Source organism: Gigantopelta aegis, chromosome 13 (genome assembly GCF_016097555.1).
Source record: "Gigantopelta aegis isolate Gae_Host chromosome 13, Gae_host_genome, whole genome shotgun sequence".
NCBI lineage: Eukaryota > Metazoa > Mollusca > Gastropoda > Neomphalida > Peltospiridae > Gigantopelta > Gigantopelta aegis.
Window position 1 is genome coordinate 33669112 of NC_054711.1, and position 16048 is coordinate 33685159.

At 41.9% G+C, this 16048-nt stretch overlaps 1 protein-coding gene across 2 annotated transcripts in view; it reads right to left on the minus strand.

Moving 5' to 3' along the window:
* The window catches only part of LOC121387694, a 33460-nt gene extending 19690 nt beyond the window's left edge, over positions 1–13770 (minus strand). For both annotated transcript variants that reach the window (XM_041518884.1, XM_041518885.1), the window contains exon 1: positions 12069–13770. In XM_041518884.1, coding sequence (XP_041374818.1) covers positions 12069–12942 — 874 coding nt within the window. In that variant the 5' untranslated portion in view covers positions 12943–13770. The remainder of the gene's footprint in view (positions 1–12068) is intronic.
* Between the last annotated feature and the right edge of the window lie 2278 nt (positions 13771–16048).

Here is a 16048-nt window from a genome sequence, read left to right on the forward strand (position 1 = left end):
GTAGTTCGTCAAATAACCCAAGTACTAGTATACTTATCTTACACCGTTGAAATACTCATCATTGGGATACAAACTATTATTTCCTCCTCTTTATCCTTCCTCTCCCTTGTTTCTGTTCCCCTGTCATAATTCGTAATATTGTGCTCTTCTTCATGAATTGTCCATTGCAAAACGTCATTGAACTATGACATATTGGTGTGTATATTATGTAAATATATAAGTATATGTCACATAATGTGTATGTACTGTTTATGTATAAGAGAGAGAGAGAGAGAGAGAGAGAGAGAGAGAGAGAGAGAGAGAGAGAGAGAGAGAGAGAGAGAGAGAGAGAGAGAGAGAGAGAGAGAGAGAGAGAGAGAGAGAGAGAGAGAGAGAGAGAGAGAGAGAGAGAGAGAGAGAGAGAGAGAGAGAGAGAGACAGACAGACAGACAGACAGACAGACAGATGGTAATATATAGCAAACATTGCCGAAAGCGGGTTTCACCATTCGTGTGAATATCCATGTATAATTCCTCAGGATATGTATTGTTGGTGGCACCATATACAATAACAGCAAGGTTTCTTTCAATTCAACATCCTTGCGGACAAGACAGCACCTAGCATACGACTTTCATATTCCAGTCATGAAGTGATGAAAACGTCTACAGCACGGTGTCATCTAACTATGTACAAATTCAACACTAGGCAAGGTCAAATCCAGGTGAAATGTTTGTACCTAGCAATTTCAATGCTGAACACGAATGCAGCTGAATATTTGCTCTACGGCCACGTTTTATATTCAGAACTAATGTATTCAAAATGGCTACCAAATGTCATAATTTTTCATAACTTTTTTTTAGTTTTTAGAGCATATACACAGTGTAATATATCAAGATATGGTTTGGGGAGGTGAGGGAGGGGAAGACGAATATGGCAGTTTTAAATAGCATAGACTTCATGTCTGAGGCTCTTTGTTGATTAATGCAGGGAACAATTTGGTATTTCACAGGTTTTTTTTAGCAGTTTGAATACGCACTTCGTGTACTCGATGCATTTAATACCAAAAACGTGTGCGGGACGTAGCCCAGTTGTAAAGCGCTCGCTTGATGCGCGATCGGTCTAGGATCGATCCCTGTTGAGTTATTTTTCGTTCCACCCAGTGCACCAAGACTAGTATGTCAAAGGCCACGGTATGCACTAGCTTGTATGTGGGATGGTGCATATAAAAGGTCCCTTGCTACTAATGGAAAAATGTAGCGGATTACAATTCTGTCAAAATTACCAAATATTTGACATCCATTAGCTAATGATTAATAAATCAATATGTTCTAATGGTGTCGTTAAATAAAACATAAGTCAACATCTATGCTATTGAAAAAAGGCTGACTTAATCCTATGAACACTAGAAGGTACGCTGTAGAGATAATAACAACAATAGCAACATGTTTACAAATATCATCCAAAACGAAAACTGTAGAGATAATAACAACAATAGCAACATGTTTACAAATATCATCCAAAACGAAAACTGTAGAGAGAACAACAACAATAGCAACATGTTTACAAATATCATCCAAAACGAAAACTGTAGAGATAACAACAACAATAGCAACATGTTTACAAATATCATCCAAAACGAAAACTGTAGAGATAACAACAACAATAGCAACATGTTTACAAATATCATCCAAAACGAAAACTGTAGAGATAACAACAACAATAGCAACATGTTTACAAATATCATCCAAAACGAAAACTGTAGAGAGAATAACAACAATAGCAACATGTTTACAAATATCATCCAAAACGAAAACTGGTCGCTACGTAATCAGCAGAGTGGGTGGGATGTAGCCCAGTGGTAAAGCGCTCGCTAGATGCGCGGTTGGTCTGGGATCGATCCCCGTCGGTGGGTCCATTGGACTATTTCTCATTCCAGCCAGTGCACCACGACTGGCATATCAAAGGCCGTGGTATGTACTACACTGTCTATGGGATGGTGCATATAAAAGATTCCTTGCTGCTAAACGAAAAGAGTAGCCCATGAAGTGGCAACAGCGGATTTCCTCTTTCAATATCTGTGTGGTTCTTAACCATATATCTGACGCCATATAACCGTACATAAAATGTGTTGAGTGCATCGTTAAATAAAACATTGACTTCCTTCCGTCCTTCCTAATGAGCAGAAATCCATTAGTAGCAAGGGATCTTTTATATGCACCATCCTACAGACAGGATAGCACATACCACGGCCTTTGATATACCAGTCGTGGTGCACTGGCTGGAACGAGAAATAACCCAATGGGCCCACCGACGGGGATCGATCCCAAACCGACTGTGCATCAAGCGAGTGCTTTACCACTGTGCTACGTCCCGCCCCTCTGATCAGCTGAGTTCACAAATGACTTTATTAACTCGGGACATAGCCCAGGCCTACTATTTAAAAGACCGTCTTCCTCCCTGACTTTATTAACTCGGGACGTAGCCCAGGCCTACTATTTAAATGACCGTCTTCCCCCCTGACTTTATTAACTCGGGACGTAGCCCAGGCCTGCTATTTAAATGACCGTCTTCCCCCCTGACTTTATTAACTCGGGACGTAGCCCAGGCCTACTATTTAAATGACCGTCTTCCCCCCTGACTTTATTAACTCGGGACGTAGCCCAGGCCTACTATTTAAATGACCGTCTTCCCCCCTGACTTTATTAACTCGGGACGTAGCCCAGGCCTGCTATTTAAATGACCGTCTTCCCCCCTGACTTTATTAACTCGGGACGTAGCCCAGGCCTGCTATTTAAATGACCGTCTTCTCCCCTGACTTTATTAACTCGGGACGTAGCCCAGGCCTACTATTTAAATGACCGTCTTCCCACCTGACTTTATTAACTCGGGACGTAGCCCAGGCCTACTATTTAAATGACCGTCTCCACCCCCCACCCCCCGACTTTATTAACTCGGGACGTAGCCCAGGCCTACTATTTAAATGACCGTCTTCTCCCCTGACTTTATTAACTCGGGACGTAGCCAAGGCCTGCTATTTAAATGACGGTCTTCCTCCCTGACTTTATTAACTCGGGACGTAGCCAAGGCCTACTATTTAAATGACCGTCTTCCCCCCTGACTTTATTAACTCGGGACGTAGCCCAGGCCTGCTATTTAAATGACCGTCTTCCTCCCTGACTTTATTAACTCGGGACGTAGCCCAGGCCTGCTATTTAAATGACCGTCTTCCCCCCTGACTTTATTAACTCGGGACGTAGCCCAGGCCTACTATTTAAATGACGGTCTTCCTCCCTGGCTTTATTAACTCGGGACGTAGCCCAGGCCTACTATTTAAATGACCGTCTTCCTCCCTGACTTTATTAACTCGGGACGTAGCCCAGGCCTACTATTTAAATGACCGTCTTCCCCCCTGACTTTATTAACTCGGGACGTAGCCCAGGCCTGCTATTTAAATGACCGTCTTCCTCCCTGACTTTATTAACTCGGGACGTAGCCCAGGCCTACTATTTAAATGACCGTCTCCACCCCCCACCCCCCGACTTTATTAACTCGGGACGTAGCCCAGGCCTACTATTTAAATGACCGTCTTCTCCCCTGACTTTATTAACTCGGGACGTAGCCAAGGCCTGCTATTTAAATGACGGTCTTCCTCCCTGACTTTATTAACTCGGGACGTAGCCAAGGCCTACTATTTAAATGACCGTCTTCCCCCCTGACTTTATTAACTCGGGACGTAGCCCAGGCCTGCTATTTAAATGACCGTCTTCCTCCCTGACTTTATTAACTCGGGACGTAGCCCAGGCCTGCTATTTAAATGACCGTCTTCCCCCCTGACTTTATTAACTCGGGACGTAGCCCAGGCCTACTATTTAAATGACGGTCTTCCTCCCTGGCTTTATTAACTCGGGACGTAGCCCAGGCCTACTATTTAAATGACCGTCTTCCTCCCTGACTTTATTAACTCGGGACGTAGCCCAGGCCTACTATTTAAATGACCGTCTTCCCCCCTGACTTTATTAACTCGGGACGTAGCCCAGGCCTGCTATTTAAATGACCGTCTTCCTCCCTGACTTTATTAACTCGGGACGTAGCCCAGGCCTACTATTTAAATGACGGTCTTCCTCCCTGGCTTTATTAACTCGGGACGTAGCCCAGGCCTACTATTTAAATGACCGTCTTCCCCCCTGACTTTATTAACTCGGGACGTAGCCCAGGCCTACTATTTAAATGACCCTCTTCCCCCCTGACTTTGTTAACTCGGGACGTAGCCCAGGCCTACTATTTAAATGACCGTCTTCCTCCCTGACTTTATTAACTCGGGACGTAGCCCAGGCCTACTATTTAAATGACCCTCTTCCCCCCTGACTTTATTAACTCGGGACGTAGCCCAGGCCTACTATTTAAATGACCCTCTTCCCCCCTGACTTTATTAACTCGGGACGTAGCCCAGGCCTACTATTTAAATGACCGTCTTCCTCCCTGACTTTATTAACTCGGGACGTACTCTAGTGGTGTCGTCAAACAAACCAAAAGTTCTTTGATGTATTTTTCTGGTTTGTTCACATATGTATTTCATATATGCTAGTCAAAGGAAGAATGTATGTTACTCTGTTGCATTAAATTGTCCTTGGCGGTTATTCAAGTATACTTATTTGTCATTTTAGTCATCCTTACCATAAGCGTACGAGACAGGGGGCAGGGGGTGGGGAAACTGCCCCCCCCCCCCCCAACCAGGGCTGGAGCAAAACTTCAAATTCGGGCAAAAAGTATACTGATATTCGGACAAAATGTGCTAACCTGAGACCTTTTTACCATGTATTTCCATCATTCTACATTCAAAATTAGTGAATCATTTGCAACCCTATATAGCTGTTTAGTAGTAATGCTAATATGGTTAAATGATTTTTTTTTTCCAGATTCGGGCAGTTTCGGGCAAAACTACAAAACTGGGAGCCGTTACGCCTATAATCTTTACTTGACCCTCTCTCTTGGTTCATATATTGTATGCGTTAATGGTCATTCAATGAGTTAGCATTTTCTATCATTATCTCACACTGCCATGTTCTCAAATGGGTCAGTCAACCAGAACTCATTTGGCTACTGCTCTTTCAATAGCTACAGTGTAACTTGTACTGCTCTTTCAATAGCTACAGTGTAACTTGTACTGCTCTTTCAATAGCTACAGTTTAACTTGTACTGCTTTTTCAAAAGTCTTCTTGCTGGTACACTGCATATAGGCAAACAGAAATGAGAGCCCGTACGCCTACAGGTATGTATGTATACAAATGAAATATACATATACATCAAACATACATTTAAATAAACATAGATAGAATCAGACAAACTAACATGTATGATTTTAGTGTTAGTATTCACTGGACACACACTGGAAGGACGGGGCGTTTCTCAACCATATAGGCCTAGATATCCAGATCGTTTGAAAGAGGTGTCGAAATTCTGTATTAAATTAAGCGTTACACTTTACGATTAACAATGTCATCTTGATCGACGTGGTTGATCGACTGTTGTTATTTTCCAGTGGATGAAAGACAAAAAATAAAAGAGCATTGATTTTTCCGTTACTAGACTATTAACTCCCTACATGACAGAAAACGACCGACCCGCTGAGATAGCATTATTGTGTTTCTGGAATGAAGAGTTAGTCATGCGGAACAACTCGTGTCATTGATAGGAGATTACCGACTGGCAGTGAAAGGAAATAAACACAGGTACAATCACTTTTTATTTGACTGCCTTTGGGTTTCAGGCATTTTACTTGTAACACTCAGCCTAAAGATGGGATGGAAAAAACATCATAAATAAATAAATAAATAAACAAATACAATTTTTAAAATTTAAAGGGGTGGGTGGAGTGGGAGCCCACATCTATCCCTGTGTAGGCTAGGCTGAGGCCTGGTTGCCATACAGTTCGTGTGATGTCGCAGATCGCCGCAAACCAGTGGCAGTTTTCACGAGGAAGTCGATCTACGATTCTATGCGTTGGTCTGTATCGATCATAGATTTGATTTATGCAAACAAGGTTTTACTGGTTAACAGAGAGGAATAGTTTATACGTACTTTCTCACAGTTAAAAGTATTTTGTTTAACGACACAACTAGAACACGTTGATTAATTAATAATCGGCTATTGGATGTCAACCATTTGGTAATTCTGACATGTAGACCTCAGAGGAAACCCGCTACATATTTCCTAATGCAGAAAGGCATCTTTTATATGCACTTTCCCACAGACAGGACAGGACAGCACATACCACACAAGCGACGTTAAAATAGCCTGCATATCACGACCGATAAAACACTGTTTCTAGTACATTGGTTGAAAACCCAAATGGGACTCAATCCACAAACGAGCTAGCCGTGAACCTTTGATTAAAGACAGGGAAGGGACGGGGTGGTGGTAATCCCCTCAGTAACTGTCACAAATAGGCGTATGGCTCTAGCCAGTACACCTCGACTGGTATATAAAGTCTGTGGGATGGTGCATATAAAATACTGATTGCTTCTAACGGAAATATGTAGCGGGTTTCCTATCTAAGACTATATGTCAAAATTACCAAATGTTTTACATCCAATAGTCGTTGATTAGTAAATCATTGTGTTCTAGTGGTGTCGTTAAACAAAACAAATTTTAAAATATATTTCTGGAGCGGGGAGTCATTGGCATGGACTTCTTCCTGGGTGCGATACATCGTTGGGTCGAATCCTAACGTGTCGGACTTGATTATTTCCATTTGAAAACATGACTGATGTATCAAATTCGTAAAATGTATTTTTATATTTGTAGAAAATTCCATTCATAATTGAAATAATAAGATTAATAATAAGTCAAGGAGAATGACACTGAACGTTATTAATCAAGTAATTATCTTAATTGGACTTGGAACAAGTTATTAACATACAAACTTCAATACTTACTTTCAATAAAATTATTCATTGTCTGAACAGTTTGAAGTAAACGTGTGACGGTTTGCAGAAACATCTACATCTAATTAATCATACAAAAGCTAATACTACTTTGATTCCTAACGTAATTCGTGGTATTTTATTGATTGCAACGGTTTCCTGGCAACGTCAAAATGAAAAGAGATTAGCAAAGAGAACGTTCGTGATGAGGGAATAGAACTGAAAAGAATCACAGACAGCTCTTCATAAGATCAATTAACATTCTCTGATCATAATCCGCCATCATGTTACTGTGATTTACACAAACATCATCATCATTATCATCATCATCATCATCAGTCATCATCATCATCATCATCACCACCATAACCACTACCACAACCATAACCATCAACCTAACCCACCATCATCATCATTAGCATAATCATTATTATAATCATTATCATAATCATTATTATAATTACCATAATAACCACCATAACCACCACAATCACAATCACAATCCTCATCATCACCATCACCACCACCATAACCACTACCACAACCATAACCATCAACCTAACCCACCATCATCATCATTATCATAATCATTATTATAATCATTATCATAATCATTATTATAATCACCATAATAACCACCATAACCACCACAATCACAATCACAATCCTCATCATCATCATCACCACCACCACCACCACCACTACCACACACCACAACCATCACCGTCATCGTTATCCTAATCATTACCATCATCACAACCATTACCACCACCACAGTCATCAACACGACCACCACCATCATCATCACCACTACTACCACCACCACCACCACCACCACCATCACCATCACCACCATTACCACAACTACCACTATCGCCATCACCATTTACTATCATCATCACCACCACCATCATCACCATCACTACCACTACCACCACCACCATCACCACCATTACCACTATCGCCATCACCACCACCACAATCACCACCACTACCACCACCACTACCACCACCACCATTACCACAACTACCACTATCGCCATCACCATTAGCACCATCATCACCACCACCATTATCACCATCACCATCACTGCCACCACCACCACCACCACCACCACCACCATTACCACTATCGCCATCACCATTACCACCATCACCAACACAACCACCATCACCATTAACACAACTACCACCATCACCATCACCACCACTACCACCACCACCATCGCCACCATTACCACAACTACCACTATCGCCATCACCATTACCACCATCACCACCACCATCATCACCACCACTCACCACCACCATCACCACCACCATTACCACCACCACCACCACTATCACCACCACAACCATCACCACCATCACCATCACATTACCACCACTACCACCATCACCATTACCACCACTACCACCATCACCACCACCACCATTACCACCACTACCACCATCAGTACCATCACCACCACCATCACCATTACCATCACCACCACCACCATTACCACCACTACCACCATCACTACCATCACCACCACCATCACCATTACCATCACCACCACCACCATTACCATTACCACCACTACCACCACCACCATTACCACCACTACCACCATTATCACCACCACCGATTTTGATCACCACCATCACCATTACCATCACCATCACTACCATCACCATCCCCACCACTACCACCATCACCACCACCATTACCACCACTACCACCATCACCATTACCACCATCACCATCACCACTATCACCACCACTACCACCATCACTACTATCAGCACCATCAACACCACCACCACTACCACCATCACCACCACCACCACCACCACAGCCACCATCACATTACCACCACTACCACCACCACCACTGCCACCATCACCATTACCATCACCACCACCACCACCACTGCCACCACTACCACTACTACCACCACCACCACCACTACCACCACCACCACCATCACCATTGCCACCACTACGACGACGACGACGACGATCACCACCACTACCAACATCACCATTACCATCACCACCATCATTACCACCACCACCATCACCATTACCACCACTACGACGACGACGACGACGACGACCACCACCACCACCACCACCACCACCATTACCATAACCACCATTACCACCATCACCACCAATATCACCACCAATATCACCATCACTATCACCACCACTACCACCATCACTACCATCACCACCACCACCACCACCACTACCATCACCATTACCACCACTACCATCACCTACATCACCATCACCACCACTACTACCATCACCACCACCACCATCACCATCACCATCACCACCACCACCACAACCATCACCACCACTACTACCATCACCACCACTACCACCATCACCATCACCATCACCACACCACCACCACCACCACTATCACCATTACCATCACCACCATTACCAACCCTTCACCATTACCACCATTACCATCACCACCACCACCACCACCACCACCACCACCACCATCACCATTACCACCACCACCATCATCACCATTACCACCACCAACACCACAATTACCAGCACTACTATCATCACCACCACCATCATTACCACAATGCCCACCATTCACCACTGCCACCACCATCACCACCATCACCATATTTTCTTTCACTGACCAAAAATTTAGGTCACATGACATAAGTAAGACTCGCCTCATGCATTTCACACTATATTTTCTATAAACATAATGTTTGAGTCATTTGTTTTAGTATAGTAAATACAAATAACTTATATCTCTCTATACAAACTTTGTATATTTATTTATGAATTAGAGTTTAGAAACGCTTTTTGAATGTGACAGAATGAAGCTAGTATCTTACAAAGAATAACAATATAATTATTTAACCATTTAAGACATTCATATTATTTTTACAAATATTTCGTTGCCTCAAAAGTCTTAATAATGTCAAGAACGGCGACAATTCACGGTTTCATTCTTGGTCATTCTCAAACATCAGTTGGCTATACTTGCAAAACAATGACATAAAATGTGTTGTTTCCCATGTTAACATTCACTAGTGGACCGCTATTCTACTATTCTATTTCTCAAAGTATTACAAACATGGCAACATTCTTGCATGTTGTATGAAAAAAATTGTTTTGCTTAACGACACCACCAGAGCACATTGATTTATCAGTCATCGGTTATAGGATGTCAAACATATGGTCATTTTGACACAGTCACACAGTGCCAAAAAGTGAAGGAGGGGGGCACACACACACACACACACACATATATATATATATATATATATATATATATATATATATATATATATATATATATGTGTGTGTGTGTGTGTGTGTGTGTGTGTATACACATCGCTATTGCTAAAACGTGGGGGTACATGATCTCCCCCCCCCCCCCCCCCCGCTTCCGACGCCAGTGCAGTCGTGGTACATGTTGTAAGAAAACAGCTCACCTAATCGTTGACGGTGATATTTCGCGAATTTATTTCAACTGTACTCTGTGGTCGTGTTTGTATTTTACATTGTTAAATTAACGTTTAATATAGTGAGGCGAGTCGGCAGTGTTGAAGTCTCAGATCAATAACGTCTTAACTACAGAACGTGGATGCACTTCTTTTTTTTTTTTAAATGGGTCAAATCTTACTTCACTGAATCTGTGAAATATGTTTCATCGATTTTAACCGAACCACGACTTGAACCAAAACTGCAATTAAGTCCATTTGAATGAGAACGTTTTCAAAGTTTGTTTTGTTCAACAACACCACTAGATTAATTAACCATCGGCTATTGGATGTCAAACATTTGGTAATTCTGACAGGTATTCAACAGAGGAAACCCGCTACATTTTCCCTAATGAGCAAGGGATCTTTTATATACACTTTCCCACAGATAGGAAACCACATACCACGGCCTCTGACCAGTTGTGATGCACTGGTTGGAACGAGAAAAAGAAGGTGTTTTAACGCATTTATAATGGTTCCGCGTTTTGTTGGCATTGTTGTTTGGTAGAGGGTTAATGACTACTCTATCCTTGGTAATAATGCAGGGGTGTTTGGTAGAGGATTAATGACAACTCTATCCTTGGTAATAATACAGGGGTGTTTGGTAGAGGGTTAATGACAACTCTATCCTTGGTGTTAATGCAGGGGTGTTTGCTAGTTGTAGTGTTGAAGTAGTTTCATGTTATGTTTGCCTTTCTGCATTTTAAATAATTACATTTCTCCATATTAAATATAGCTATTTTGTAACATGTATGATCGTATCAATGACCTCACCATTATTATGGAATTGGGCGGTAGCTGGTATCCTTGTCTCCAAATGTAGCATACGTTTTCTTTTAAAAGTAAATTTCTACAAGCTTAATTTATTAGGTTGGAGTTGTTTTTTCCCAATACTGACACTCATAGAATTTTTTTTAATTCGTTTTAGTTGTATCAGTATTATAGCAGAAATGAAATGTTTGCTTCCTTGGTCTTTTAGGGAATCAGTGGATCAACTAAACCGTTGCTTGTAAGTAACCCTGTTTGATTGATTATGAGTGAAACGCGTTTTGAACCAACATAGGATAGACCACTACTATGATAACTCTTAAAGCCACCCGAAGGCTTGATTCTAGCGTGCCTGGTCACATGCGCCCTAAATAATAGCCATTGGACACAAACACTCAAAACCAGCCAACATATTACTTCTTCCCTAGTGAATTTACGTAGCACGCACCAAAAACCTATTTCTCCTATGGACTGCCACTGTAATGGCGGTAATAGGGTAGAAGTTTGTTTTCTTTAATGACACCACTAGAGCACATTGATTTAATAATTATAATCATTGGCTATGTCAAACATAGGGTAATTCTGGTATATAGTCTTAGAGAGAAAACCCGCTACATGTTCCCATTAGTAGCATGGGATCTTTAACATGCACCATCCTACAGATAGGGTAGCACACTTCACGGCCTTTGATTTACCAATCGTGGTGCACCGACGGTGATCGATCCCAAACTGACCGCGCATCAAGCGAACGTTTCACCGCTGGAACACCCCCCACCCCCCACCCCCCCCCCCCCCCCCCCCCCCCCCCCTCCCCCCCCCCCCCCCCCCCCCCCCCCCCCACACACACGTAATATGTAAACCGATAGGACAAAAAACAACTCACTTTTCTTCTCTGGTGCTCGATGAACTTTGGCTCTCTCTATGTAGCGCAATGGTTTGTGGAACGCGTCTTGTACAATGTGTTCGTCTCCTTGAGAAGGAAAGGACCGTGCCAGTCTGGAATCGGGAGAAAATCTCGCGGAGGCTTCCAGATCAGAGGTCCGTCTATAACCGCAGCAAGGACAGATGTCCAGCTGCTGCATTTCAATCTCGTCGTGGTCCGCTACGTATGCTGTGTTGGAATACCCAGCTGCACTCAGTTTATTTGTGAACCCGAAAGCACCATCCTCGTCCTGACAGTCATATTTATTTTGTATTTCCGGATTAGTCTTGTACTGAGAACAGACGTCACGGTCAAGCTGAAACTCCGTGACATCATTACATTTCCTGTTATATGTGTCGTTAGAATTGTCGCCAATGCACTTTTGGCTAGGAGTGTTAAAAAAAGCACTCGGTTCATTACACTTCCGGTAATGGATGTCGTTATTATCAAATTCCTTCAAGCCATTAGACTTAGAGATATCCCTATGAATAGTATGTTCTCCCCTTTGCACAGAGTTATCGTTCGTGTCTTCGCACACGTGTGCCTCTCCTTCTGGATTCTGCCTGCCCGAGGCATTGGCCAGTGACGCGAGTTCGTGAAAAGGGAGAGTATGTGTAGCGCACAGACAGACGGCGATTCTGGGTCGTTTGACATTTAGATCTAAACTGGCGTACTCCAAAGCAAGCTTTTGCTTCCGTAAGAATTTCCGATGGTAGCTGAGAAAGGACAAACCGAGGAAAATTACCATCAATAAACCAATAAGAACACCAGGAAGCCACAGCAAGTCGTTTGTCTCCATGACGCGTGTATCAAAATCTGTTGTATTGTTGGTCATAGCAACCACCCTTGAGAACAGTCATAGCAATCAATGTAAAGATCCGCGAAAACAAACAACCTCAAGAACGGTATTTTAAACAGTGTTGAGATGTATCAAGCAGCTAATATTAATAAAGAGAAAAGCAAACAACGCGAGAGGTGGATATTTAAACAATCATCTAAGCGTCATTGACAACAACGATTTTGCCATGCTCTTTGAAACGTGACGGTCTATTTGTCGTCACCCTCGTTTGTTTATGATGTCACCGATCGTTTCATTGGTTCGTCATTATTTCTCCTACACCAATGGCGAACAATACATTATCTAGACATAATTTGTCTTGTCGCCCGAGTGAGAACCTTTGTAATAAACTGCCACTGGAGTCGTGCCTTTCTTTAGGGTGTAAATACTGCCATGAACCGAAATGAATAGATCCAAAGTGAATACAACGAAACAAATACTAAGTATTTATTTCCCATGAATTGGCGAGTGTTCTTGACTTTGAATGTCTGTACTACTTGCCGCCACCTGTAATGCTAATCATAAGATCCAAATAGATTGCATGTATGGCCTGAATCCTGAAAGAAAAGTGGGACAATGCAGAGCGCTCGACATCAATATGTACGTTGCTTGTCATTAGTTACGAGACACAGATCCATTCAATACTTTATCAATACAGCCTGCACGAACGTTTCCCGTGGCGCGCTTTAAATTGCGGAAACTTGAAAACAACAGCGCTGTGACATATTAGAATTAATATTTCATAAATCTGATACCACCATTTAAATTTCGTTGACTGGTCCCAAGTTGGGCATCAAAAGAAAGGAATGTCAAAAGAAAGGAATGTGTTTAGTTGTTGTTGTTATTGTTGTTGTTTGTTTGGGGTTTTTGTGGGGTTTTTTTGTTGTTGTTGTTTGGGGGGGGGGGGGGGGGGGGGGGGGGGGGTAGTTTTATTTTTATTTATTTATTCATTTTTTACATTTTACTCATGACACATTGCTTAATCAGGTGATAGGTGTCAAACATGGAAGGATACTCTGCGTGTTTTATTTCATTTTAAGTTTGATTTTAGCTTCATTTTATATCTGGGTTTTATCGCCTGGACGTAGCCCAGTGGAAAATCGCTCGCCTGATGCCTTTTGGTGGGCCCATGGTATGTACTGTGTGTTAGAACACTATAGCGGGCTTCCTCTGTCAGAATTACCAAATGTTTGACATACAATAACCGATGATTGATTAATCAATGTGTTCTAGTGGTGTCGTTAAACAAAAAAAATGTTTAGTTTTTTACACGATTTGAGGACACAAAACTGCCTGTTTATGTAATTAGTCTTCGTGGAATAGGTAAATAGTGATTACATGTTCTGAATTTCAGAATGACGATCCACAATTTTTTTGGGAGTAATTTAATAAAGTAATTTTCAAAATTTAAAGTTTGTTTAAAAATAAAATATGTTTTGCCTTTAGATATAGACTCGATGTTGTTATGCCATGTTTGTAAGTGCTGGTCTAATTGCCTTCGTTTAACACGTTCAGTTTGTATTTTTATGGATGGGAAATGTTTCGACATTTAAATATCGGACATGCCTAGGTTGTTCAACAACCATATTAAGCGTTCTAGTCAGTTATAGCTGTGCCCGTTTACGGATTAAAAAAAAAACCGTTGTTCTTGTTTAACGACACCACTAAAACAAATTGATTTATTATTCATCGGCTATTCGATGTCAAATATTTGGTAATTTTGACAAGTACTTGTTAGAGGAAACCCGCTAAAAAAAATTCCTAATGCAACAAAAAAAAGAGTAAACTAGAACACATTGATTTTTTATCTTATCATCGGCTATTGGACGTCAAACATATGGTCATTCTGATACTGTTTTGTAGAGGAAACCCGCTGTCGCCACATAGGCTACTCTTTTACGACAGGCAGCAAAGGATCTTTTATTTGCGCTTCCCACAGGCAGGACAGCACAAACCATGGCCTTTGTTGAACCAGTTATGGATCACTGGTCGGTGCAAGTGGTTTACACCTACCCATTGAGCCTTGCGGAGCACTCACTCAGGGTTTGGAGTCAGTATCTGGATTAAAAATCCCATGCCTCGAATGGGATCCGAACCCAGTACCTACCAGCCTGTAGACCGATGGCCTAACCACGACGCCACCGAGGCCGGTGCAACAAAGGCTCTTTTATATCCGCTTTCCCACAGACAGGAAAGCACATATCACAGTCTTTGACCAGCTGTGATGCACTGGATGGAACCAGAAAAAAAACAAATCAGTTGAATGGATCCACCGAGGTGGTTCGATCCTGTGACGCTGGCACCTCAAGCGAGCACTCAACCGACTGAGCTAAATCCAGCCCTGAGTGGATCAAATGACACAGATATCAAAACTGGCTATCACTGGATTAATAAAGAGAGTTAATTTGTTAAACACTTTACAAAAACCAAAAGTGTCACCATTTTATGAATTATCGAAGTGGATGTAGCAATTTACGTGTGCCACTAGTTGTGGTCGAGAGCACTCTTAGATTTACGTCTAACTTTACTCATAACTTACACTTCTTTGTGAAATGCTCTTCAGTCGTAGATTTACGTGCAAAACGTAACTTACGATTTTTGGTGAAATTGGGTCCAGTCTTCTATCATATATTTGCATGATACTTATCTCCAAGATTAAACGTTTTCTTATAGTCATTTGCATTTGCATTTAATATTATTATTTTTCTTCTTTTTGTTTCACTATTTACTTTTAGGTTTCCTTTTTTTGCAATATTCCAAAAAGGCATTTAGATTTCGTTTTTCAAATCGTGAGCATTAGTTGCTAGTAGTGCAGTATCGTCGGCATATAGGAGACAAAGCAAGTTGATTCCGGTGTCTAGTAAGCAATCGTGTTCATCTATAGCGGTGGCTACCCCTGAACAATTAGAATTTAGTGGGGGGGTTTTAGGTTTACCATTGGGTTATGAAAACCTACACGTTACGCGCGGGTTAACCCATGGATTATTTGCATTGCACGTATAACGTGCAGGGGTTTCAATAAGCCCAGGCTAACACCAGGTTATACATACACTGTTTGATAAACCTGCTATTGGGCAGCTTTACCGCCGGGTTTGTTCTGATG